Genomic DNA, 27473 nt, shown 5'->3' on the forward strand with positions numbered 1-27473 from the left:
TGCTAAGCGTTTTTTTTGTTGCTTTCTCGGTGTGCCAGAGAGCTGCTCTCACATCTACTAGGAAGATGGCATCGCAGATTACAGGTAGCAGGGGGGGGGGGGGGGTGGAGCCATCAACTCCATCAGATCATTTTGGTCCTCATGAGGTGCACAGTTGATCATTATTTTCCCCCCAAGTTGCAGTTTCTTTAGGCTCGTCAACTTGAAATGTTAAAAGTGGTCGTTTTTCTAAACGCATACGTGTGTGTGTGTGTTTATGTGTGTATTTTCTCGAGCCTTCATAGCGTATACTTTATAAGGAAAAGAGGAAACAAGAAAAGGGATCTCTTTATATAGCGATTACATGGCCATTAGTAGCCTGACTCAGATAATTAAATCTAGGAGGACTCGTACAAGATGGGATCTGGCGCTACATATACAAACCTGTTGAACAAATGCGAAGTAATTCGGGTATTGTGGATTTACGAAATGAGGTTATGATATACATGATCGTTCATGGTGTTCAAGCATGACATTATATTAAATGGTAATTTATGACCACGTTTTGAAGCCACCAGCTGCGTATACGGCAATACATATTTAGAGGGGAAATGTGGTTATTGATCTTAGCTGGGGAGAGCGGAGATGGCGTGCGTGATTGGGGTGGTAAGAGTGTAATCTAGAGTAGCGATTCACACCCTCTACTGGACGGATTGTGTAATGATTACTAATGTGCAGCTGTCCAGTTGATGATAGAAGGCGAACAATACTCGATCATTATGAATTGTAGCAGACTACCTGGACTTAATACTTGAGGACCTAATTCTTTTAAATTCAAAATAGGAGTAATAACTCAATGACAACTCTTAATGTTCTTATGTTTATCATTCAAATTGTAACTGTAGGCTATACCAAAAACAAATAATTAACCACTGTGACAGATGAACATAAACAAACATACAGACTTCCTTCATTATATTTATTTATTTTTTTACAATATTTGATACAAATATTAAATTAGAGCAAAGTTGAAATGGACCGTTAAATCCAACCCGATTAAATGAAATGCGGACAATGATTTGTCGTCAAAGATGAGATTGTAAATACTTTGTCTGCTGTGAATCAGAAATAAAATATCCCTTCTTAAATTATTCACTTCAGAAAAAGCAGCAAAAACATTGTGGCAACATTGCCAACATCAGTAACACACGCTGGATATCCGCTAACTGTGAGACTACCGTACCTGTGGTATTATTGCTTTACAGATATCCAAGCGTTGATTTCATAACTGCAGTATAGGTATTGTGTAGAGAACACCTACATGTTTGGCACAACCTATACACATCTGAGAACCGATGGCAATACAATATTGCAGTGCCACAAACAAAAAGAGGAAAAAATAAGTAAAATCTCCATAGATGTGCCCTATAAACAGGAACACCGGACAATATTGACACGTTTATTCGAAGATAGCTACATTGACATAGTTATTTAGACTTCATAACCTACCTTCGATTGGCTTGGATTAATCAACAAAAGGTATTAAATCAAAGACGTGGAGACGGCACAGGTTCTACCTTCAGGTATGGACTGGTATGATTAACATTTAAATACAGTCTACTTGCTGCACACCGCCCTCCGAGACACAAAGGACAACAAACAGGTCGTGGAATTAAGGAGTGCCAAATGTTCATGGAAAAAGAAGAAAATCATTCAAGTACGCATTAAAACACTAGTGTAAACAAAATCTACCTGTAGTACATCACTATTGTAGTGGGGGTTATCATGTCCGTAACGTCAGTGCTATTACAAACCTCATACTTCTAATGGTGCGGGGCTGTGTGGAGACCTGTCCCTCAGGACCACCGCGAAGACGTACCGAACCCGCTGGGGTGTGTGTGTCTGTGTGTGTGTCTGTTTCTCTGTGTGTGTCTCTCTCAGCCTCTGTGTGTGTGCGTGCGTTAGTGTTTCTCTGTGTGTGTGTGTGTGTGTGTGTGTGTGTGTGTGTGTGTGTGTGTGTGTGTGTGTGTGTGTGTGTGTGTGTGTGTGTGTGTGTGTGTGTGTGTGTGTCTCTTTCCCCGCCTCTGTCTCTCCCTGTGTGTCTGTGTCTGTCTGTCTGTCTGTCTGTGTCTCTGTGTGTGTGTGTGTCTGTGTGTGTGTGTGTGTGTCTATCTGTGTCTCTGTGTGTGTGTGTGTCTGGCTGTGTGTGTGTGTGCGTGTGTCTGTGTGTGTCTGTCTGTGTCTGTGTGCGTGTGCGTGTGCGTGTGCGTGTGTGTCTGTGTGTCTGTGTCTGTGTCTGTGTCTGTGTGTCTGTGCGTGCATGCGTGCGCGCGCGTGTGTGTGTATATGGAGCAGATGGTGGTGCTACGGCGCTCCATCTGGGACCCAGAGGACCTTGCTCTGCTCCTGCTCCACCACGGTGAGGATCTGGGTGCAGATGTAGGACAGGCTCCCCCCCTGGACCACACCTGCAACGCACGTCAGCAGGCATCACAAAACAGACCAACAATAATTGACTGGGCGCGGCGGCTCCGGCTTTTCGGTGGTATCGATTTGATTCCAATCTTGTTCTACGCTTCATTTCATTCGTTCTCCTCACCCCCCACCTCCCCTTTCTCCCGTCCCTTGGCACCTTCCACTGTCTACACCAGGTTATAAAAAAAAGCCCAGCACTGAAATAAACAAATATTTAATGAAACAAATATATAGCTGAGCCAGCGTACGGGCCCCTTCGTCTCCTCAGCTGACGGGTGTGATTGGGTTGCGTCTGCCCCTGAAAAGAGCATCGAGGGAGTGGCGGGCCGTGCTGCAGACGCGCCTGACTCACCGACTGTCTGCTCATTACCCGGGTGACACGGCAACCCCAGACCGGCCCTCCCAACGTGATTCAGCAGCACGCCTCCGACCCCACACAATCTGAACAGGCCTTACTCATCCGGCTGCCGCCTGGGTTCTTAGCAGTGGTCGGGCTGGTGTTCCCCTGCCCCACTACCGGTTTGTGTGCGTAACGTGTGCGCTGCCTCCACCACGGACCTGTGAAGAAGCGGCTGTAGTCCTGCTCGATCTTCTGCGCGCCCTCGAACTGCTCCTTGGAATGCTTCTGGGAGACCTTCTCCCGCAGATACTGGGGGTCCTTCTGCTCCCTGGGAGACGGGACGGGGGGTGGGGGGGGGGGGATGATCACTTCAAAATCCCTTTGACAACAGACATCTGATTGCAGAACAGTATCACGTGCAGGTGCTGTTCCACGAGTCAAAGCGGTTGAGGCCCTCTAGAGACGCTTAAGAACTTTATCACACAGGCAATGCACAGTTGTCCTTTCGCCGTCTCGTTGGAAAGACAGAATGGTTTTCCTCACGTCAGCATGCCTCGACGCCTGATTAGACATTGATTTGCTTGCGTTGATCGTGTGCTGATTGCTGACAGCTGTTTGTTTAAAGATGGCAATGCACTGAACAATTTGCATAACTCTTTGAAATGTGTGCATGCTCTTTTAAATGCCACGCATACAGAAGTAGCTGAGGGAATCACTTCCCTGCACACCTGAACATATCGCAGCCAGTGTAGTAGGCTTGAATGTGCTTAGAAGTCCCAGAGGGTAAAGAAGTAGCATCCAAGCTGTTTGTGTGTGTCTGTGAGTGGTCAAGTGTGTGTATGTAACCTAGCAATGGTAGTTGCTTGGCACTTGTTTCTGTGAGCATCTTTACTGTACCGATAGCAATATATATTGTGGATTCTCGTTCTGACAAATCGCTTTGGATAAAACGCCTGCTAAATGCCCTAAATCTAAATCTGTGTCTGTAAGTGATCGTGTGTGTGTGTGTGTGTGTGTGTGTGTGTGTGTGTGTGTGTGTGTGTGTGTGTGTGTGTGTGTGTGTGTGTGTGTGTGTGTGTGTGTGTGTGTGTGTGTGTGTGTGTGTGTGTGTGTATATGTATGTGTGCATTTGTCTGCGTCTGTGTTTGTTTGCATCTTTGTTTGTTCACTCGTGTGTGTGTTGGTGCATGCGTGCCGACATGTGTTGGTGTGTGTGACAAGACAGCCAGTATTGTTTGGTAAGACAGCCCACACCATAGTGCTAAGCCCAAGGCCACCTCTCGCCTCTCTGTGGCACAGCTGGCACTGATGATGTCACAGCGTGCTTGGCAGTGGTGAGAGTCATTCAGTGTTCGCCTAATGCATGAATCTATGCGTGTGTGTGGTGGCTGTTAAAAAACGTGTAAGGCTGCATGTGTGCCTTTCTAAAGGTCTTTCTAATTAGGGTGTTGGTGTGTGCGTGAATGTGAGAGAGAGAGAGAGAGAGAGAGAGAGAGAGAGAGAGAGAGAGAGAGAGAGAGAGAGAGAGAGAGAGAGAGAGAGAGAGCGAGAGAGCGAGAGAGCGAGAGAGAGAGAGAGAGAACATGAATGGTGCTAGGTGGAGGTTTAGCAGAGCTACCGCATCCTTCTGATGAAACACGGTGACGCACCACAGGTGATTGCCGTCGAGGGCAGCTACGGCTAATCGAGTTGCCAGCCGACAAATTTGAGTAATTTGTCTTCCAACAAGGAGAGGCAGCGAGCAGCGACCCTGGGAGGTGACGGTGAAATAAACGCCTGCTTTGACAGAGGGAAACCTACACCTCCTCAAGAGACTCCCGAAGGTGGGAACCAGGGCAGTGCGAGCTCATCCATCTCTAGATCAGGTATCCCCACCCCGTCGATGGACTCATCACTGACGATGGGGGATTAGGGGAAATGATTACAGGGAAAGGCTCCAACTGAGATCATACTCGTCGAGTTCAAGTGGCATTTGTCTCATACAACGTTGTGCATGTACAAGCAGTGAAATCACTAGCTAGTGATGTATTCATTTCTTGGGTTTAGGTTTACAATGACAGTGTTGTAGGCGGCTGTGATACGCTTGCTTTTCCTTGCTTTGGTTTTCCCCCCTGTTCTGCCTGCTTTTCACGTTTGTCCGTTTTACCATCCCGTTGTGATCATGTACAACAGAAGCGGTCAACGATGGCGACGAGAGCCTACTCACTTGATCTGCTTGGCGTTTTTGTAGCGGATGAATATGACGATGGGGTAGATGTGGACGCTGTGTAGCCGTTCGATGGCATGCGGCGCGATGTCCAGCAGACAGTGGCAGTCCTACGGGGAAAAGATCAGAATAGATGACAACAACCCTTTGGGAATGATGGATGGCAATCCACCCAATGATGATGGCGACAGGGATGGTGGACTTTGGCAGAGAGGTGTGGGTCGTCGCTGCAGGTGGTTATGGGCCAGATGATAGACTAGCTTGGGGGCCAAGTCTTTTTTGATGAGAAGTGCTGGGAAAGGGGGTTTATATTGATGCACAGTACAGAAAACCTGCCCTTTCATTCAGCATCCTGTATCACGTCTATAACGTTTGCTCCCCTGCTGTCTGAAACATTAAACTTGGCTACTGGTTTATGCATCTTTGCGTACTACTATGTTTGGCTTATCAATGAGCATATATTTTTTATTTTATTGCAGGGCAACTTCTTTTGCATATAAGGGTCTAATTTGAAATCAATAGAGAATGAAATGTGCAATGTAAGAATTTAGGGAACCAAACTTGGATAGGATCAACGTCCGGGTTCATGATCAATGCAAAATCAGTAAATTCTCAAAAGTTGCATGCTAAAGTTTTTGAGAAAACTAATAAAGATGTATAATGATGTTGAATTATCAATACACCAGGCTGAATCAAGAATTTGAGAGCACCATGAAAGAATATAAATACTGGCCGAAACCCCTCAATAAATGCATGGAGTCAAGTGCTGAAATACACCAGTGGTCTGAACAAATCCATACTTCCATATTGATTCTAGCATCTCCAAGTACCCCGACTCATAAATGATTCAACTCATAATTAACTAATACAAGAACAGCATGCGGCCTGTTGATTTAGAAGAGACGTGGCCAAGGAGCATGTCATATTTAATTTAGATCATCATCTCCTTCAATTGTATTTCTATATACTTTAGTTATTCAATATTGTCGAAATGTCAATAACGTACATGGCGTAATGACGGCCAAAACATAACTATAATTATAAATGACACAACATGGCAAACAGATGCGCCAACGAAAAGAGCGTTAAGGCAGCGTTGACGTCACGTGTTCCGACGTACCCTCTCTGTGATCTCCTTGATGGACGCCACGGTGGTCACGTCAAAATGGCCACTCCTGCGCTTGTAGTCGATGAACACGCAGTCCTTCACGCCCCGCTCGATGGCCTGCTGCGAGGCCTTCATCACCTCTGGAAGCACAACCCCGCATATCAGAACAGGGCTTCTGGAACCCGCTCTACAAAACGCACCCCCTTCTAATGATGTATCACAGCCAAGTTCCCCTTTAATGTGCGTGCGATTTATCCAAATTTTATTGTTATATTATCCACTATGGGATTGCAGGGTTTGCATGGAGCGAAACTTCATATATGTTTATGTTAATGAAGTGTCATCAATGCATCCCTCTAAAATAAAAATATCGAATGAATAAAATAAAGTACTATCAACAAATATACTGCGGCAGGATGACACATTTCCTCCGAAAATGGAAGTCGGCTCAAGAGCGGGCTTGGTCGAGACCCCATTAACTCACCAGGGAGACAACGGAAGAACTTAGCAGGGGCCTCCTTCACCAGCATGTCCTTGTTGGCCTCCACCAGGGGCCCCAGAACCAGCACCGGTCTGGGGGAGGAGCACTCCACCTTCTGAACCCGCTGGTAGGCCAAGCAGACGCCGTCTAGAGAACCGGTACAGAGGCATTAGTCAGTCACACACACACACACACACACACACACAACACATTGCTTGATCTGTTCTAATCCTCATGTACTTTATCGCAGCGTTGATGATTTGCTCACACACAGCGCCCGACATCAAATGGTTGCCAAACTCGCTTTCATATACAACCTCGCTTTCATCTAGTGTCTATAAAGTTTACCTGAGCGCTGTCAGTGATAATTGGCTTACACTCAAACATCCATCAAACTATCAGTCACCTAAATTGCATTTGATCCCGGAAAAAAAACAACTTCAAAGTTCCCTACCACACAACCACTCCTCATATCATCAACGAAAGCTAACTTAGCTTAGCATTAGCCTTTGAGCTACAACCAAGCTAACCCCCCGCACACACGAGCAGGGGGAGCCTGACCTTCCGTGACGGGCAGGGAGTCGGTGCTGAAGGCCTCCAGGGCTGCCAGGTCCCTGCCGTCCTTGGAGCCGCTGCGCTTGTGCTTGAGCCTCCGCCGGAAGAAGGAGCGGCGGGCGGCGGCCGACAGACTCTTGCCGGCGCCGTTCTCGTCCTTGGTGTCGGGGCCCCCGTGCCTCCGGTAAAACTCCTGGTCCACCCTGTTGGAAGAGGGGGAGAGGCGACGGGTTTGAGGTGGGGGAGTCGAAGGAAGACCAACGAAAAACTTGGTCAACTAAACAGCACATTTCTACGAGGATGCGGTCTATAAAATTGGCGTAATATTCTTTGCTTCATTCCTGCCCTCAAACCTATCTCTGTAATACAGATTTTTATTCGTTTTAAACTGACTTCCTCTTCTAGTCGTCTCATGTTCCTTGATAAACCCTCTGTATCCCAGTTTTTGCCTCCATTAAAGAAAATGTCTGCTCACAAAAAATCCCAATACAATCATAGTGATTGCTATTGCGTTTCACCATCGTCATCATCATCATTATCTTCATCATTAATCCTCCATATGATGCAACTTTTTTAATCCCCCATAGGAGAAATTAGTTTGTTGCAATTGCCCAGCAGCAGTAGTCTACTGCCTGTAGTCCTCGATGGCCTGATCTGATGTCAGTCCTGGTATACCGCTGCTTTAACCCGGCTACATTAACACTCACATGTATTTGGAAGGCACCTGGCCCTTCTCCAGCTTGCGTGCGTGCTCGTCCAGCTGCCAGGCCATCCAGTAGCCAAAGTTGCCATTGGGCAGCGTGTCCTCCACGTACAGGATGTCATCCTTCTTGAAGCTCAGCTCCTGCTCTCCGTCCGCCACGCGGTCGTAAAGTGCTCTGAAGACAAACGGTGATGGTAAACTGTAAATGGACTGCATTTATGTAGTGCTTTTTTTTGCAACCAGCGGCCACCCAAAGCGCTTTACAATATTGCCTAACATTCACCCATTTCATGCACACATTCACACACCGACGGAAGCGTAAGCCATGCAAGGCGACAGCCAGCTCGTCGGGAGCAGTTTAGGGTTAGGTGCCTTGCTCAGGGACACCTCGACACTCGAACAAGCAACCTTGCGGTTGCCAGCTGCCCCACTCTACCACCTGAGCTACACGCCACAGTTGTTAAACAAGGTTATTAATCGGGGTCTGGGGCAGACAAGGTAGAGGCCTTGAGTGGTTCTGTTGCTGCAGTTGTGTCGTTGTACCGTATGAAGAACCCGTCCCCGGGGAACTCTTTGATTAGGGTCAGGTCCTCGGCCAGGTGCTGCACTTTAAAGGTGACCGTCTCGCCTGGCTTCAGCAGCTCCAGGTACGCCTCCTCCACCGTCTTGTTCTTCATGCTGACGCCGTTGAACTGCGGGACAAGAACACATCACGCGCACACACCGTCACGGCCTGTTCACAATGCTAGCATTTGCTTTACAGATGATCTAGGCTTTACTACCGCAGAAAGGTTTATTGGTGTTGTGGTTTGAGTATCGATCGCGCAACGGGGGAATTGCACAGCCACTTCGCTTTTCATCTCATGTCTTCTGGGTTTTAAGATAATATGTCTAAATTGGTTAAAGGTTATGGAGGTATTCTTTTTAATTTGTTGCTGTAAGTTGTTCCAGGAGTCAGGGGGCACTGAAGCTAAAAGCTGTCTTTCCAAGCTCAGACATGATGCATGAGCATGTCAGAGGAGCGGATCTAAAAAAAAACATCAGAAACTCGCAGCATTACAGTCAAACAATGGGGAAGCTTCCCAGACAGGGCTTTATAAATAAAAATGTGCTAATAAGTGTCACATCTTTCTTTAAGGGAGAACCACCCGTCCTTTCCATATAAAACCCAATGGTGTGTGTCATAACCATTTCCTGTGATGAACCTTAAAGCAGAGTGAAAAATCGAGTTCAGGAGTATATATATATATACACACACACACATACATACACAGACACACGTGTGCCTATATAAAAGACAAGACGGCTTTCATGCCGATCACAGATAACCCTGGATCGGTTGACGGCCCGCTTGAAGTCGCTGATGGCTGCCTCGTCTTTACTGCCGTTCCGTTCCATCGCCTGCTCGACGTGTCCGCCGTGGGTCATGCACCTGACTGCGAGGTTACCTCCACTATCAGGTCCCCAGGCAGCAGGCCACCCGGCACCCTGGCCGGGCTGTCCTCGTCCAGGCTCTCCACGTAGATGCCGCAGAGGTTCCCCCCACAGATCTGCACCCCCAGCTCCACCTGGGGGGTCCTCTTGAGCCGGACCAGCCGAGAGGGGGTGGGGGCGTGGCGGGAGGCGGAGCCCGGTAGCCTGGAATGATGAATCAATGAGTCCCCGTCAGAATCAGAAGGCGTTTTGTCGACCGCTACGTCGGCCCACGTGCTGGGGTTTCATGGCGGAATGTCAGACATTAGTTAAATAACCCGAAGGACGTGCTTCACATTTCTTTTGATATAATGTTGTTAATGGAGCGTGAACATAGCTCGGCAGTCTATTGTGACCTGATTGGTAATGGACTCGCCGAGACGGGGGAAAATTCTAGACACTGTAATTGTGCATCGGTCCATACACGAGCATGTGCTCTGAGCATTACAGCAAATCCAAATATCAACCGGTACAAAATGCTACGGTGTGAATAGTGAAACTCGGCCCACGTGTCCGTCGCGGTGCGAGGTCAGACGCCGTGACTCCGGGGGGGGGGCCCACCTGAAGGAGCTGCTGGGGCTGGTGGCGGGCGTGGTCTGCTTGGACGGGGGCGTGATGGTGCCCTCCTCCTCCTCCTGCTCGCTCAGTGTGTCCCCGGCAGACTGGTCGTCGGGGCTGCCGGCGCTGCTGTCGTCGGGCGTGGCCTGGTTGCTGATGGAGCCCAGGCAGGAGCTGGGGAGAGGCGGTTGCTTAGACTGACTCGTGGTGTACCCCTTTGAAGATGTTGTTTCAGCTCAGTACCCCTTTACCCTCCACAATAGGGCTGAACCACTTCGGGGAATAATCGAATTGCGATTGTTTTCGACCAATATTGCGATTGCGATTTAGTATGCGTTTTTTTATTTTAAAGTTCCTTATATTTTGTATTATTCAATTAACAAGCAATTTATTCATTTTTGTTGCAGTCTTTGCGATTTGAAAATCGCGTTCTATTACATCGCGATGTCGGTTTGAATTTGATTAATCGTTCAGCGCTACTTCACAACACATTTCAGGGAGGAAGGTATTGATATGAGCAGGGGCGTAGGAATGAGTTTAACATTGGGGGGGACACATATTGGAAACCTGACAGATCCGTTAATGGTTTGAACAGAAATATGTCATAAATTAACTACACTGAAAAAATTCACAAATATATTTTATTCTACTTAAAAGATACATTTGTAAATGTAAAGGAAAACACATTTTGAATGGCACTAATGAACTGATAAATATCAAATCAATTCTTTAATTGCACGCTCAATCATCCACTTTTTTAGAATAAGAAGCGGTGACAAGACGCTGTGTTGCGCTTTCAAAATAAAATAAAATGGGGGGGTGAGGTGTCTATTTTCTGTTTTTTTGCGGTTTTCCTTGTTTCGCCCCGTTATCTGAAAATGTCGTAGTACCCCTGCAACCCCTACCCCAATTTCAGGAACACTGGTTTAGACATTACAGGGGGGGGATGATATGATGACAGTGGAGTCACTGGTTTAGACATTACAGGGGGGGGATGATATGATGACAGTGGAGTCACTGGTTTAGACATTACAGGGGGGTGATGATATGATGACAGGGACAGTGGAGTCACTGGTTTAGACATTACAGGGGGGGGATGATATGATGACAGGGACAGTGGAGTCACTGGTTTAGACATTACAGGGGGGGGATGATATGATGACAGTGGAGTCACTGGTTTAGACATTACAGGGGGGGGATGATATGATGACAGTGGAGTCACTGGTTTAGACATTACAGGGGGGGGATGATATGATGACAGTGGAGTCACTGGTTTAGACATTACAGGGGGGTGATGATATGATGACAGGGACAGTGGAGTCACTGGTTTAGACATTACAGGGGGGGGATGATATGATGACAGGGACAGTGGAGTCACTGGTTTAGACATTACAGGGGGGGGATGATATGATGACAGGGACAGTGGAGTCACTGGTTTAGACATTACAGGGGGGTGATGATATGATGACAGGGACAGTGGAGTCACTGGTTTAGACATTACAGGGGGGTGATGATATGATGACAGGGACAGTGGAGTCACTGGTTTAGACATTACAGGGGGGTGATGATATGATGACAGGGACAGTGGAGTCACTGGTTTAGACATTACAGGGGGGGGGATGATATGATGACAGGGACAGTGGAGTCACTGGTTTAGACATTACAGGGGGGGGATGATATGATGACAGTGGAGTCACTGGTTTAGACATTACAGGGGGGTGATGATATGATGACAGGGACAGTGGAGTCACTGGTTTAGACATTACAGGGGGGGGATGATATGATGACAGTGGAGTCACTGGTTTAGACATTACAGGGGGGTGATGATATGATGACGTTGACAGTGGAGTCACTGGTTTAGACATTACAGGGGGGGGATGATATGATGACAGGGACAGTGGAGTCACTGGTTTAGACATTACAGGGGGGTGATGATATGATGACAGTGGAGTCACTGGTTTAGACATTACAGGGGGGTGATGATATGATGACAGGGACAGTGGAGTCACTGGTTTAGACATTACAGGGGGGTGATGATATGATGACAGGGACAGTGGAGTCACTGGTTTAGACATTACAGGGGGGGGATGATATGATGACAGGGACAGTGGAGTCACTGGTTTAGACATTACAGGGGGGTGATGATATGATGACAGGGACAGTGGAGTCACTGGTTTAGACATTACAGGGGGGTGATGATATGATGACAGGGACAGTGGAGTCACTGGTTTAGACATTACAGGGGGGTGATGATATGATGACAGGGACAGTGGAGTCACTGGTTTAGACATTACAGGGGGGGGATGATATGATGACGTTGACAGTGGAGTCACTGGTTTAGACATCGCAGGGGGGTGATGATATGATGACAGTGACAGTGGAGTGGGGGTTACCCGGAGTGCGAGCCGTTCCCCAACTGCACCATGTGGGGGTTGTACTGGGCCAGGACGGTCACTGTGTCACACTGCTGGCCAATCACCAGCCGCGCCTGCTGCTCGTTGGCGTTGCGCAGGTTGATCCCGTTGAACTGAAATGAAGAATGACGCACATAGAAATACATCATTTAATAACGATAGAACAATTAAGGGAGCATTCCATAAATGAATGATAGAGTGTATGAAAAATGTAACAAAGGTAGAATTAAAATCAATCATAAGATAATAGTGAATGCAAAATAAAAGTGCCCATAAAGAAAATGAAAAACCTAAATCATAAGTTAATATAAAATCTGAAATATGATTTTTTTTTAAACTGGATATATAAATTAATGTAATACATTATAATCAACATTTAATGAATTTAACGTAAAAGATGAATAGCTTAACGTAACAACGGAGAGGAAACCAGAGCTGCACTTGAGGTGGGCAGTTGAGCCGAGATCCGTCCCCTTACCTCCAGGAGTTGATCTCCGTACTCCAGTCTGGCCTGGTGGGCGATGCTGCCGGCGGTCACCTTGGAGACAAACACGCCCCCGCTCTCACCACTCACGATGGAGATGCCCAGTGGCTCCGCCCCCTTCTGTACCATCACGTTGCGAGGCTCTTCCAGGTAAGGCCTTCAGTGAGTGCGCAGGGAGAGACGTCAGAGAGAGAGTCATAAGGAGGGAGAGAAAGAGCGAGTGACATGGGAGATAGGCCTTTGCTATTCTAAGGCCAAGTCTTCTAGGCTCAGCCCTATCTGACCATTACCTCATTATCTAACACTTTTTCACTGTGTATACACATTTACATTATATTCTGATGAAGACGATTGTTTACTATTGTTAAAAATGTTGTGCTACTGTTTGTTTATTATTATGTTTGATCTTATTTTACTTTTTGTTCTTTTGCAGTGCAACCATAAGCCCATGCCAATTAAGTCCATTGAATTTATTTTCTTGAGAGAGAGCAAAGATGGAGAGAGGGGTGGAGAAAGACACACACACACACAGAAACAAACAAACACACACACAAACAAACACACAAGCACAAACAAACACACAGACAGAGGCGGAGAGAAAGAGAGCATCGGAAACATGTTAGTAACCTTGTTGAGAGCGACCTCAGGTGGGAACCATAACTGGGTCCCTGTACTATTCCGACCGCGAGTTTCCATGGTTACCAGAGTGAGGAAAAGTTTAGAACAGTTGATGGAATCCATTATTCAAGGGGACAAATGGGTATTTGGAGATGAATAATTCTTGATTTGAATACCACAGATTCTTAACCTAAGCGACCCAATTAAATAATCAATTGGCTTAGATTACTTATCGGAGTCACTGGTGACTGATAACACGAAGCGATCTGCAACTCGAGATAACAAATGAATAATTACACTGCTGTATTCTTAGCACAAAAATCTGTTGCTTTAAAAAACAACTACAGACCTCGGGGAAGGGATTAGATTTGGAAATTCATCCAAAATCAGAAGACGCCGCCCCCCCCCCCCCCCCCCCAAGGACATTAGATGTGTAGGAGTTGGCCGTTCACGAGCCAAGAACATTTTTAGGCTGAAAGTCATGCAATCATGCACGATTCAACAGCATTCGGAAATAAACCAGCACAGGAGAGGAAAGTACGTGGCAGAATACAAAAGGACACCAGTAAAGAAAATAGAAACCCCCCCAAAAAAACCACAGCCGGCATGATCCATCAACAGGGTCGATTAGACGTCCCCTTAAGAGGCCAATCTGCAGACACATTTTAGGGCGTTCTGCAGGCGGAGCATGTCAGGCCTCCATAAGACATGCCTCGCTCTCTCTGGGCCCCACGGGCGCCCCACCAACCAATCATAGGTCCCGAGGCTCCTTAAGGAGACTAGCGCGGGCTTAGGAGTCTGGAGGTCGACGCTTTGCGAGACAGATCTAATCCGAGGAAAGACGAGGCAAGAGGGAATGAACATGGTGCTGCCTGTCCGGGGGTAGACAGAGTGGGGTGAAGGGAGGACAAGTGAATGACGGGGGTGTGGCGTTGTGTGTATGTGTGTGTGCGTTTGTGTGTTCGCTCGCAATGGTTTGTCACTGGGATGGAGACAGAAACCGAAAACCCATCTCACTCACCGACTAACCAAGGGAAAGGAGAGAGTGAGTGAGTGAATGAGTGAACGAGTGTGTCAGTTGTTCCGGGCCGGACATGTCCCCCTACCGATCCTTCCGCCTGTCGCCGATGGGGGCGGGGCTGACTGATATCCTGGCCTGGGCGGCGATGGAGCCCTGTGATTGGCTGCTGGCGAAGGACGCCGTGTCCAGGCGCACGGGGGACAGCGGGGGCGTGGGGCTGCTGCACTCCGAGTGAGACAAGGAGCCTGGGGACAACGACAGCCCACCGATCAGTCACGGCCCACCCCCACACAGTGAACAAGGCCCTGGTGTAGTGACACGAGAGAGAGAGGCCCAGTCACAACAACGCATCAGCGGTTGTGTAGGGGGGGTACGGTACCTCTGTCCGACCCGACTGAGCGCGGGTACCGGGCGGGGGGGATCTTGATGCGCTCCGTCCTGAACTGGGCGGTGCTTAAAGAACCTTTAGAAGCAAGAAGGGAAAGTGAGGTCAACACATGAGATGGGTTTCGGCGCCACTTCAGAGTTTTCTGACGGAGAGGAGTTATGAGGCCACACCTGGCCGGGACGCTAACCTGGGACAAGGGGAACTGCTGCTCGGAAGGTCAAAGTTCAAACTATTTCAACTCTGATGCCGACCTTCAAATTGACCTTGTTTGACGTTCTGTAACAAAGCAACTCTAAAAAAGGCCAATGGCTTTCTTAGTTTCTAAACAACTTAATACTTGTTAAACAAGTCAAAAGGCGCTGAACTCCTGCACGTAAGCATGGTATACTCCTTTCCCCGACCCAGCGTCCGACTGAGAAGCAGTGTCCTAGAGTTTGCGCTGGGGGTCTCTCCACGGTGGTACAGTACCTAGCCTGGCGCCGGATGGAAGGGAGTTGGTGCTGTGTTGCGGGCGCGACGGCGGCTGGCTGTGCCCGCCCTCGGTGAAGTCTCCTCCTCCTCTGTGCTTCTGACTGAGGTCCAGGCTGTGGTGGTTCTGGTGCTGGGGGCCGGGGCTGCCAGGTAGGGGGAACACTCAATCAACTCAGTGGATTTATATGCTATAGTGGCCATCCTGGCTCAATCTCGGCTCAACCACTCAGTTGACTTTATACGCTATAGCGGCCATCTTTGCTCCATCTCGCCTCAACCACTCAGGAGTGCTCAAACACTATAATGGCCATCTTGGCTGTGTAATTCTGCATCGAGTTTCACCCACCCAGCTAGCGTTTAGAACCAAGATGGAGCCAAAATGTCCGCTGGGTGAATATAAATTCCCCCCAGCCCCCTGCGGGGCTAATTAGCCACACACACCATGTGAGGGGGAACTCTGGCTCGCCCCACCATCTGCTGAAAACACCGGGGAATTCTGTCGAGTTTGCATCTCATTTGCAACATGTTGGTGCGATTATGAGGATTCTCTCCAAAGTGGTCGGTTGGCGAGTTGTGTTGGCGGCGGCGGAACATCTTTATATCTATTTATCTTCCATATTAACGGGCCTCATTAATAGTGAGAGAGTGCCTGACCCGCTGTTGTCAAACGGCAGGTAACAGCCAGGGGGATGCGTGTGGTACGATGGTGTGACGGGGGTGGGGGGTAGCTCACCTGGTGAGTGGGTGGAGCAGGTGGGGCGGTGCTGGGCCGGGCGGAGGGGGGGAGTTCCCGGGCTGGACCTCGTGGCTCCAGGCCGTGTAAACCGGGTTCCTCATCACGGCGGTGACGGCGGGGCACGGAGCCAGGCCTCTCTGTGGGGGGTCTGGCAGAGGGGGGGGGAGTCGTTGGATGTGATATTGGTGGGGTCGCAAACAAGCGATATGGAGATCCCGGTGGGTTAGCTCTGTGTGTGTGTGTGTGTGTGTGTGTGTGTGTGTGTGTGTGTGTGTGTGTGAGTGAGTGAGTGAGTGAGTGAGTGAGTGAGTGAGTGAGTGAGTGAGTGAGTGAGTGAGTGAGTGAGTGAGTGAGTGAGTGAGTGAGTGAGTGAGTGAGTGAGTGAGTGAGTGAGTGAGTGAGTGAGAGAGAGAGAGAGTGAGTGAGTGTGTGTGTGTGTATGGTTGGGTGGATGCTTGGATGGGTGGGTAAGTTGTCTGGGTGGGTGTGTGGGTGGGTGGGGTTGACTTACGTGCGGCGATGGTGTTGCTGTAGCCGGGGGGAACGAAGGGCATGCTGTAGCGATGGCAACGCATGGGGGAGAAACGCACCAGGTCCACGGGCTCGGGGGAATGCTCGTCGTTAGAGAAACTCTGAACCTGGATATAACGAATGCAGACATACAGACAGACACATGGAAAGAAAAGAGGGAGGAAGGGAGAGCCAGAGAGAGAGAGAGAGAGAGAGAGAGAGAGAGAGAGAGAGAGAGAGAGAGAGAGAGAGAGAGAGAGAGAGAGAGAGAGAGAGGGAGAGAGAGGCCAGAGGAGAGAGAGAGAGAGGCCAGAGGAGAGAGAGAGAGAGGCCAGAGGAGAGAGAGAGAGAGAGGCCAGATTAACAGAGAAAAACAGGTGCATGATTCACCCGCACGCATGCGGTATCAGAGCAGCCAGGGCTGTAAATAACTGCATTAGGGCCCCCCTGAGTATTGCCCGTGTGTCAAATTCACCTAGCGACCATCTTGGATCTAGAGACTAGCTGGGTGGAGGGGAACTGAATGAGGCATTCAGTTCCCCTCCACCCAGCTAGTCTCTAGATCCAAGATGGCCGCTGGGTGCCTCGGGGGGGGGGGCGTCTCCCCGGCGTATTACCTGCGTGGGGACGGGGATGTGCAAGGGGGTCACGTTGCGCCGCAGAGCCGGCGCCGACTTGGGCCGGTACCTCTTCCTCTCGTGCTCCTCTGTCTTCGGCCTGCGGCCCTCCTTGGTCTCGCCGGCCCTCCGGAAGCCCGGCTTGGCGTCCGGCGGGAGCGTGGGAGTGTCTACGCCGTAGAGGCGCGGCACGGTGGCCGGCGGGCCGTCCCGCTCCTCCGGCGGCGGCGGCGGCGATACCGGAGAGGCGGGGGGGCGTCGCGGCGGCGATGGTCGAGTCCGACGCCGAGCTGTTCTGATGCCGCCGCTTGAAGCGGAACGAGTCGCTGCGGGTGGGCGGGGTGGGCGGGGCCGGGCCCTCCGACACGGAGCTCTGCGGGGAGCGGCGCGGCTGCTGGGACAGGGACAGGTAGTCCAGCTTTGGCGCCGCCGCCGCCGCCGCCGCCGCCGCCGCCGCCGCCGCCGCCTCTGGCCTCTTGAAGGCGTCCACGTCGAAGATGGACTTCCGCTGCTTGGGCCTCTTGAAGATGGAGAGCTGGGCGAACTCCGACACGGAGGTCCCGCCGCCCACCACCTTGGGCCAGGTGCCCCCGCTGGGCTTCTCCGTCGGGGGGGGGCTCTGCCCCGGACAGGCCGGATCCGGGGGGACGTCCCCGGGAGGCGGAGGGCTGAAGGCGGGGGGCCGGCGGGGGTGTTGGTGGTGGCGGTGGTGGAGGAGGAGTTCGGGCCTCCGGCAGCAGTAGTCTGGGTGGGGCTCCGGAGCCGCCGAGGGGCCCCGGAGCGGGGCCAGCGGGTGGGGGTGCAGGGAGCTGTTCGGGGAGGGCTTGAGGTGGTAGGGAGGGGGGTTGCTGAGGAAGCCGTCGGCCGGAGGGTCCCGGCGGGGCCCGTCCGGCCCTGCGACCGGACAGTCTGGGCTGTAGATGTCCGTCTGGGTGGAGTTGTTGTGCTTGGGGTGACGGCAGCTCCGGGCGTGGAGCTCACAGGACTGGGGCCGGCCGCCCGGGCTGCGGTCGCAGTCGGACAGCAGGCTCTGGCCCGAGCAGCTGTGGGGATGGAACTGTGGGAGAGGGACAAAGAGAAAGAGCCGTGGAATAAGGTGAACGCTCTTCACCGTCACAGTTGGTGGTCAGGTCATGTCGGACGCTGTATGGGACCGTGCAATACACTGAACAATGCCTTTCATCGAGTCCCCATGAAAAAGGGATCAGGTTCAGACTTTGTTCCCCCCGGAGTTTGAACACCCTGCCAACGTGACTCTTTCGCTCGGTACGAATGAACCGTTACCCTGAAGCGACTTGCACCTGCATCCCGCCGTGTCTGCATTATGCATTGTCTCTCCGCTAAATCTTATTTGCCCCGTGTCCTTCTGCGGCTTGGATGGGAGGCTTCACAGAATGATCCACCAAAACCCATTAAACATACATAGACATCCCTAACGCACGCCCTTAACATTTAATGAGGCTGTGGCTTGTGATGAATCTCAGATCACCCGGCAGCCAGGCCTAAATAATGGTATCCTAGCAACAGGAATTTATTTAGATTCCGATTTGCCATCACTGGAACAAGTAATGGATCTGTGCTGGGTGACAGCAGTCAGCTAGCCAACTGGTAATGTATTGCAAGAACAGCCATACAATTCAAACCCTTGGGATTATTTTGGTTTTTCTTTCCAAGACTGCATATTGGAACTCTTGCATGACACTGATTGGTATGACAAATGACATGCAAATGAGTCTGCCAATACTGAACACTAATCAGATGGAGATATTCTATTTAGGTCTGCTACGTGAGTATGTATTCCTTATACCAATGCAAAAGTCGACAGAACAAAGTAAAAACGGAAATCTTTGGAATTGACAATCACCATTTTTTGTTGTTAAATATTTCAGCCTTTTGCCGTTTGAAATCCCACAAATAGAAGAAACCCAGGGGAAGACGCAGATATGGAAAACTCTCCTTTTGTGTGTTACCGTGTGAGTGGGGGAGCTCACCTTCATGAGAGAGATGCTGAGGGTGTCACGACAGCTCCTTAGCAGAGCTTCACAGTCAGAGAGAGACTTGTTGTCTACGGCGATGCCATTTATCTGCAATGAAAGCATGACAATGAATTAAACAGTTAGTATGATAATAACAGTCATTGCATTCAGTTTCTTAACCCTAACCTGAGAGATACTGTAAGAATAGGGGCTTATTCTAATGGTTAAAAATACATTGAGTACCATTCTGTAGTTTAATCATTCACAGAGAATTCCATTGATTATTTTGGAATAAATTTGAAATGTAGGCACGGGTAGGCATCTTGCTCAGGGATGCCTTCAGGTAGACTTTGCACAATAAGGTTCAAACCCAGAATCTTTCAACTGTATGTTTATCCCCCTGACCACTTGTTTATCCCTGCACTCCCAGCACTGTGTATACGTCCGCCATCTTTCACTAATCACAAACAACATTGCAAGGTCAGCCAGAGGTTACGGACAACATAGTATGGATGAGTTGTTAAGTATCTAAAGCACTAATGCAATCTGGGAGCATCTGGATTTCAACAGGAACGTTTACGCCAGCAGGTGGCAGCAGAGCTCAACGAGCGTTGTTGAATGGGACTTGTTTTGGGAAAGAACACAGTACTCACCGCTAGCAGTCTATCCCCGGGTGTGAGAGAGCTGTCCTTGGCCGCGGGGCTGCCGGGGGTAATCCCAGCCACAAACACACCACTCTCCAGACCTATACCGCTTTCTGCACACACACACACACACACACACACACACACACACACACACACACACACACACACACACACACACACACACACACACACACACACACACACACACACACACGTTAGAGAACAAAAGCACTATGACTTAATTCACAACATGGATGATCTCACTATTTAACAGCCGACGTTTTGGAAGCTTGGCAGGTACTGCCACAATTGTGGATTGCACTTAATTAAGATTTGGTTATTTTCATATTTCATCCAAGAGTATTTCATCCAAACAAACGTAACAACTAATGTACAGAATAATCCAAACATACTATCGAAATTGGGAGTAGCATCAACATTTTGCTGGTTTTCTCTACGCTAATACCGAAAAAAAATAATCACAACAAACGTATATAAAAAGTGAAAGACAAATGGGCTTGAAGTAGACCTTTGTGGCCGACCAGGCTGAGCTGCACGGGCGTGATGACGCGTGTGCCCAGGGACCGCCTGCGCCGCACCACCATATTAATCACCCCCTCCACGCCAAGCACCGCCTTCATCACTTGCTTCCTGTCCTTATTTGCTAGGTCCACGTCGTTAATCTTCAGCAGCCAATCATTCACCCTGGGGAGAGCGCGGGGCAAAGGGGGGTGTTCACCAATCAGGTCGAAGGAGAGGATTGATTGTTTGCGGGTGGTGGGAGATGGACCTGGGGGCTGTTACCTCAGTCTTCCTTCTGCAACACTTCCTTTGTCCACCCTGCTCACAAATATACCACAGTCTCCTGGTAGGTACGGGTCGCTCACCCCCTCAGCGATGTCAAAGCCGAGCGCTTTCAAGTCCATGTCATCCTAGCATTAAAAAAAATAATGTTTCTAAATGAATGCATTAATAATGTCCAAAAGCCCAAATGTAGCCGGAGTGCAGGATTTGACAGCTTTGTAAACACTGCACTGCACTTAACCAAAGTGCAGTGATTTCCCCCCTTAATGGTAGTCCAAAAACAAATACAGGTTTTGGAGATATCCTGTTGCCTTAGTCAGCAGAATAATTCCTTGTGATAAGGGTCATCATGCTAGTCGAATGCCAGCCAGAAAGTACTTTCCTTACGCTCAAATTAGTTTGAACATCACTATGGAATCGACGTTATCTGAAAGAAAACGACACAACTACTATGTTGGCTAAAGCATGTCATTTGGTTTTGCACATGGCGACCGTACATCCGTAACTGCTTCAAGGGGTTTAGAGACTGTGCGAGTGTACAGTGCAACAGAACGTACCCGGTCCTTCTCAAACTCCACCACCTCCGTCTCCCACTCCATGGAGTCGGTGTCGATGGCCGAGTCGTGCGAGCTGTGGGCCATCAGCTGGCGGAAGCGGGCCTCTTTCTCCAGCTGGTCCTCCACCTTCTCCCTGCAGGGACCACGGCGTTAGTTAGTGGTCCGACGCGTGTCAGGGTCTCCGAATTTTTAAGAACCTCATTCGGTTCAATTGGATATCCGTCCATCACGGCACATCATTTACAATGTTGTCATTCAACAGACTATACTTCTATCGAAAAGCGTCCCTACGGAGCCGCTAGAAATCGGGATCGTCGATTCCTACTGGTGGACATCTGGGATTAATCCCGGGACCTTTTAGCTGGGAGTCAGAGTACCCCAGCCACTAGGGCTGAACGATAAATCGGATTCAAACCGACATCGCAATGTAATAGAACGCGATGTGCTAATCGCCAAGGCTTTTTGGGGATTTGTTACTGTTACTAACTGGAGATCAGTACGATTTGTATTTATTTTTCTTTTACAATTTAAAAGTTAATTTAAATAAAGATTCATGCATCAATTCATCTCAACACATAGGCCTGGCCTAAAGGCAAGAGCAGTTTATATTTTGACTGCTTCCAATGATGCGTCAGACTAAAGAATGATTAATTACTTGTGAATAATACAGAACATAAGGAACTTTAAAAAGAAAAATCACGTACTAAATCGTAATCGCCATATTGGCCAAAATAATCGCAATTTGATTATTTCCCCCAAATCATTCAGCCCTAGTGTTCGGCGATGCCTAGAGGGGGACATCAGGGATTAATCCCGGGACCTTTCAGCTGGGTGTCGTAGCTCCCTAAGACACCACACCCTCCTGCCCCGCAATGAGGGCCCAGAACCGTCTCTCCAGAAGCAGAGGGGCCGGGGGGCTGCGGGTCTTACTTCAGCTCCTTGAGTTCGCGCGCGGCGTCATTCTTCTGCTTCCTGGTGTCGTCCAGGTTCCTCAGGGCGTCGGCCAGGTCGCTGACCGCCCGGTCCCGCTCCCTCCGCAGGTTGTCACAGAGGGTGCTGACCAGGGGGGGCGCCGCACAACGGGCAGGGGGTTAGCAATACACCAGATACAAACCACAGAGGCCCAGTATCCTTATGAATAGGAAACATCATGAAGCACAGCAATATGTCTGCATAAACGATCAAATCGATAGAATTAAATGAAGAATAGTATTTTCTCTGTATTAAAAGGTTCCGTTTGAATACATTTTAATTCAGGAAGCTTCAATGTATATATATTTGTACATTAAAGTGTGAGTAGTCGAGTAGGAATAGTCAATGCTAATCAATATATGAACCTGTTTTTGCATTAATCCCAACAAAAAAAAAGAAAAAAATGACAAACAATTAGCCAGAAACTCCCAAAACAACATGGCGGCCCGCTGTGCACTTCCCTAGCGCTGCGCTGTAATGTACTTTACTGTGCCCACCGTATGCTCTCCCTCTCGGCCACCATCTTGTCCCGCTCCTGGAAGGCCCAGTCCCGCCGGCACTTGGCCACCTCCGCCTCCTGCGACGCCTCCTTCAGCTCCTGGGAGACGGCCTCGTGCTGCTTCCTCAGCACCTCCATATCCTTGGTGGCCCGCTCCATGTCCAGGCTGACTGATTCCTGTTTCTGGGGGGGCCGGGGGAGGCACAGGGGCGGAGTCAGGACATGCCAAGGCTTTCGTGTTGATGCAGATGCATTGAGGTTTTATAAAGAGAGTAGAATCTGCTCCAATCATGGCTCTCAAATACTTGTTTTGTTCCTGGTTTGTATTCATACTTTGATATAAAGAGGTGCTGTAGGTTTCGATTTGAGAGCTTTTATTTGAGTGTAATTTATCAGAAACGACAGAGCCATCCGTCAACTATGAGTGAGTAAAGTGCTCTGTGAGAATATCTGTTCTGGTTGACCGCGCCTGCCTCTGTATGAGTCAATTTCAATTTTAGACCGATACTGGCTCATTTCTGACAGGGGCAGGCGTGCCACGGCATCTCTTCCCTGATTGGTTTCGGGGATTGCAGCTTGCCTGTCACTCACAGGTCTGGGAGGTCACCACTTCCCAAATGGCAGACGAACGCAGAGACGGAGGGAGGGAGGGAGCAGAGAGAGATGGGCCGTTTTTTTGAGTCGTTAAATATTTAAAACCTTGCTCTGCTCTTTTTCATGCGTGCACTCCTAATACCTCTAAAATCCTACCTACGGTAGCTTTAATCACAACGCGCCTTCAAGGACAAAATCAAACACCGTGACCGTCCCTTTGCAGAATGGGGTGAACATTAATTTGGGCTCCGATTAATTAGTTGACGCCGGAAGTGTCCCATCTCACCCTACCGTGGCTAACCACTGTAAATCAATTTGGAGGGGCTCCACATCAAACTCTGACTTCCCTCGATGGACGGGGCTAAACTGTGGGGTCCAGGAGAGTCATGGTCTGGATTAGGGTGGAGTTGTGTGAATTAGGTCACATTTCTATTAGTTCTGCATTTGAAGTGGAGCTAAATGACTTGCCTTGCATGTAACCCTTTGGTGAGACTCTCACTTTGCATGGACCAGAGTTATTAAAGTAATAGTAGTATAACCCCTTAAATGGAAAAATGTTACTAGATTCCTAAGCAGCTGTGTGTGTGTGTGTGTGTGTGTATGCGCGCGTGACTCTCTTCACCCACAAATCACTGCTAATTTCCTAATGCCTGAACCGTTCAACATCCATCAGGTAATTGAAGGGCCGCCCATCACAGGACAAACAGTCATCCAAATCCCCTCATAATGCAGCAGGCCTGCCAGATGCCCCCCCCCCCCCCCCAACCCAACCATAGATTAACCACTTCCAACACAGTGACAAGCGCCGGGCAGAGCTCCACATCATTACAGTCCCACATGCGATCGGATAAAAGAGGATTAGGGAGGGTTCTCTCTCTGTAATAAAATAAACAAGTTCAGATCAAATATTAAATAAAAAAGCCCGGCTGTCGGACCCCCCACAGGGAGGGGGGCCGGGGCCCCTCACCTGTCGAGCCTGGTAGTACTCGCGCAGCAGCTGGTCGCGCTGCACGATGGCCTCAGTGCGCTCCTTGCGGGCGACGTCCCGCTCCTCCCGGGCCGTGTCCGCCTCCTTGCAGGCCTGGCCCAGCTCCTCCCGGGCCTCCGACTTGTCCTTGGCCTCGTGGCAGAACTTGTCCAGCAGCTCGTTGCGCTCGCACACCGCCCGGTCGCGCTCCGCCAGCGCCGAGCCCAGCTCCTGCGGCGCCGCCGCGGCGGGGGGGAAGAGTAAGAGTAATAATAATAAATAATGAGATTAATATAGCGCTTCATGGTGGAAAGGGAGTGATGTTTTCTTGGAGAGTTGTTCCAGTTGGCGGCCAGTCCGTTTCGGTTTACGAAGCTCAGGTGTGAACCAGGGTGAAGAGGTGTCGAAACGTTTTTTGTTTTGCGGGGGGCCAGTGTGTTTAAGGAGGCAGACAAGGTGGTGTTGAGCTCCGCCGGAAAACCTCTCTTTCTCCCCAGGCGTTTGGATCAAAATGAGACTATGTCGGGCATGCGGTCTTTCAACGGCTGTTCTGTTTTTGCATCATCTGTCCCTTCATGTTAGGCTGTTTAAATTGCCATGTTAGTTTATAGTAGAATAATAATTTACTTACTTAATAATGTACGTTATATGGGGGGGATAAGCCCCCCATAGTGCAAATACTGCGCATTGTTAAACCTCAAGGTGAATAGCAGCATCCATTGCTGTATGATTGCACATCTTTATGATTGAGATGCAGAGATCGATGGAGCTCTACATCTCGATTATTGAGATTATTGAGGATGGATCCTCCATCCTCAATAATCTTTTTTTTAATCTCAAGGGCAAAACCTTTCCTTGATCTCGCGAGAGATTTCACATTTATATTAGATATGTATTTCCAATTGATGAGCAATCTCTCAAAAGACACAGCACAAACCTCAGTCAAAGAGAACACTGTGAGACGGCAACAATATAAATAAGGGTACCAGAAATAAAAGCAATAATTTCTGAGCACTTCATGGCAACATTTTCCCAAAATAAATTCTTGAATGTATAGATTCCATCACACGAATAAAGAAAAACGTGTGGGGGGCAGTAGCTCTGGAGGCAGAGCGGGTTGGCTGGTAACCGCATGGTTTCTAATTCCTCCTAGCTGAATGTCAAGGTGCCCCTGAGCAAGGCACCTAACCCTAAACTGCTCCCGAGGGGATGTCAATGCTGTCGCCTTGCATGGCTGACGCTTCCGTCGGTGTGTGAATGTGTTCATGAATTGGTGAATGATAAGCAATATTGTAAAGCGCTTTGGGTGGCCACCGGTTACAGAGAAGCGCTATGTAAATGCAGTCCATTTACCATTTACGTCATTGCGTCTGATTCCTAACTTCCACACCGACCCCGCCGCGCTTCAACCCGGGGCATGGCCTCGCTCACCTGTCTGAGCGCCTCCAGCTCGTCGCCGGCCACGCGCCTCTCCGACGAGGTGTTCTTCAGCCGGGCCTCGGCCAGCTCCAGGCCGGTCTGCAGCTTGTCCACCTCCTTGATCACCTGGTCCCGCTCGCTCATGATGAGCCGGTACTCGCTGAACACCGAGTCCCGCTCCTCCTTGTACTTGTCGCAGTCCTTGGCCGCCTTCAGCTGCTGGGTCTTGAGGCGCGTGGCCTCCGCCTGCAGCCGCTCCGTCTCCCGCTGCAGCTCCTTGTTCTGGGCCGCCGCACTGGCCAGCTCCTGCTGCACCGTGTCGTACCTGGAGCGGGACGGGGGGGGCAATTAACCTTAAAGAAATGCAGGTTTTTTCTATTTCAAGCTAGCTTGCTACACACAAAAAATTTAATTGATGATTTTTTTTTTAAGTTATGCCCCTCCCCCCTCGGTACTCTCTCCAAGCCCCACCCAGCGTCAAAAAACGGAGACTCGCCAAATTACTCCCTTTTTCATGTATTTCATACAAAACAAAATTGCATATTGTGCAATTTTATATCACAGCCAAGACAACCGTTTCAGTCTGAATAAACTAGATAGCTACTACAGATTTTCTCGGAAATCTGCACTAGCCAAATCAATTTATTGCATAAACATTCTTTCAAAAGATTTGTGTTTTAATAACCAGAATCGGACTTATATATGCTATATGGGCACTTAGAGATAAGACAGACAACTAAAGCACCGAAAGGGCAACATCTTTCTCAGGGATTGTCAGGTTTCCTCCTCTTTCCCTGTTTGGTTTTATTAGAGCTTTTTCACCAAAGTAGTGAAAAAAACGAATACATTTTAAATAAGGGGTTCTAATTAACATGCATTGACTCAAGCAGTGCTAAAGTGACACATAGAGAAACAAATGAAGATGACAAGACTTGATTGTAGGATTGTCACTTCACCGGGGAGTTGTTACAAAAGAGAACAGTGGAACAGACTTTCTCCTAATCTCATGAGGGCCCGGACCCCAACGCTCCGAACCAACGGGCAGCTGCCCGGAGACAAAGCTTCATCTGTCTCGGATTAGGTGACCAATTCGAATTTGGCACTAAAGCCTTTGTATTAATATGAAGTGAACTTTTCAGTCTGGGCCCAACTGGCAGTGATTAGAATTTGTTTACGTCTGCCGTTTACTCTGTCCGTCTGTCCGTCTGTCCCTTTGGCTGGCTGCATCTCAACAGTACAGCGGTTGCTTTTCCATCAGAGGGTGAATCTGGGTACGTACGTACGTGCGCGTGCGCGTGTTTGTGTCTGCAGATTATTGCATGCATTCCAGTGCGTGTGCGTTTGCATGCATGCATGTGTATTGTGCTGGGGCATGTGTGTGGGTGTATACAGATGTGTTGTGCCAATGCACATGCCTTTAGGTATGCATATGAGTGCAAGCATTTGTATGCATGCATGCATGCATGCATGCATGCATATGTATTGTGCTGATGTGCATGGTGTGTGTGTGCATGGTGTGTGTGTGTGTGTGTGTGTGTGTGCCGGCCCACCTCCTCCCGGACGAGGAGTACTGCTGCTGGCGGTGCACGGCGGCGTCCCTCTGCTGCAGCAGCGCGTCCAGCTGCGCCTGCAGCCGCTGGTTGTCCCCGTCGGCCTGCGCCAGGCGGCCCAGGTCGGCATTGTGGCTCGCCGTCTGCTCGCCGTAGCGCTTGCGCAGCGCCTCGTAGTCGCGCCGCGCTGCCGCCAGCTTCTCCGCCGTGGCGTCGTACAGCTTGCTGAGGACGTCCGACGAGCCCTCGCGCATCACCTGGAGGGGGGGGGGGGGGGAAGACATGAACACACGCGCACACCACTTCGTTTGATGGGAACAAACGCTGTGGTTTGATCAGACCGGGGGTCCT

General features: G+C 49.5%; 1 protein-coding gene across 1 annotated transcript in view; it reads right to left on the bottom strand.

Moving 5' to 3' along the window:
- Positions 1–948: 948 nt before the first annotated feature.
- LOC307090594 (disks large homolog 5-like) overlaps positions 949–27473 on the bottom strand; it is a 38102-nt gene continuing 11577 nt past the window's right edge. Inside the window, 29 exon segments of the mRNA XM_079757325.1 lie at positions 949–2447; positions 3013–3122; positions 5001–5110; positions 6121–6248; positions 6593–6736; positions 7151–7347; positions 7852–8022; positions 8391–8539; positions 9296–9485; positions 9882–10052; positions 12272–12405; positions 12771–12933; positions 14501–14660; positions 14795–14878; positions 15272–15417; positions 16008–16158; positions 16522–16648; positions 17138–17392; positions 17394–18194; positions 19129–19221; positions 19767–19870; positions 20290–20465; positions 20565–20692; positions 21122–21254; positions 22052–22177; positions 22591–22775; positions 24154–24384; positions 25585–25897; positions 27123–27379. Coding sequence (XP_079613451.1) covers positions 2344–2447; positions 3013–3122; positions 5001–5110; positions 6121–6248; positions 6593–6736; positions 7151–7347; positions 7852–8022; positions 8391–8539; positions 9296–9485; positions 9882–10052; positions 12272–12405; positions 12771–12933; positions 14501–14660; positions 14795–14878; positions 15272–15417; positions 16008–16158; positions 16522–16648; positions 17138–17392; positions 17394–18194; positions 19129–19221; positions 19767–19870; positions 20290–20465; positions 20565–20692; positions 21122–21254; positions 22052–22177; positions 22591–22775; positions 24154–24384; positions 25585–25897; positions 27123–27379 — 5241 coding nt within the window. The 3' untranslated portion in view covers positions 949–2343.

This window comes from Pollachius pollachius (genome assembly GCF_949987615.1).
Source record: "Pollachius pollachius genome assembly, chromosome: 19".
Lineage (NCBI taxonomy): Eukaryota > Metazoa > Chordata > Actinopteri > Gadiformes > Gadidae > Pollachius > Pollachius pollachius.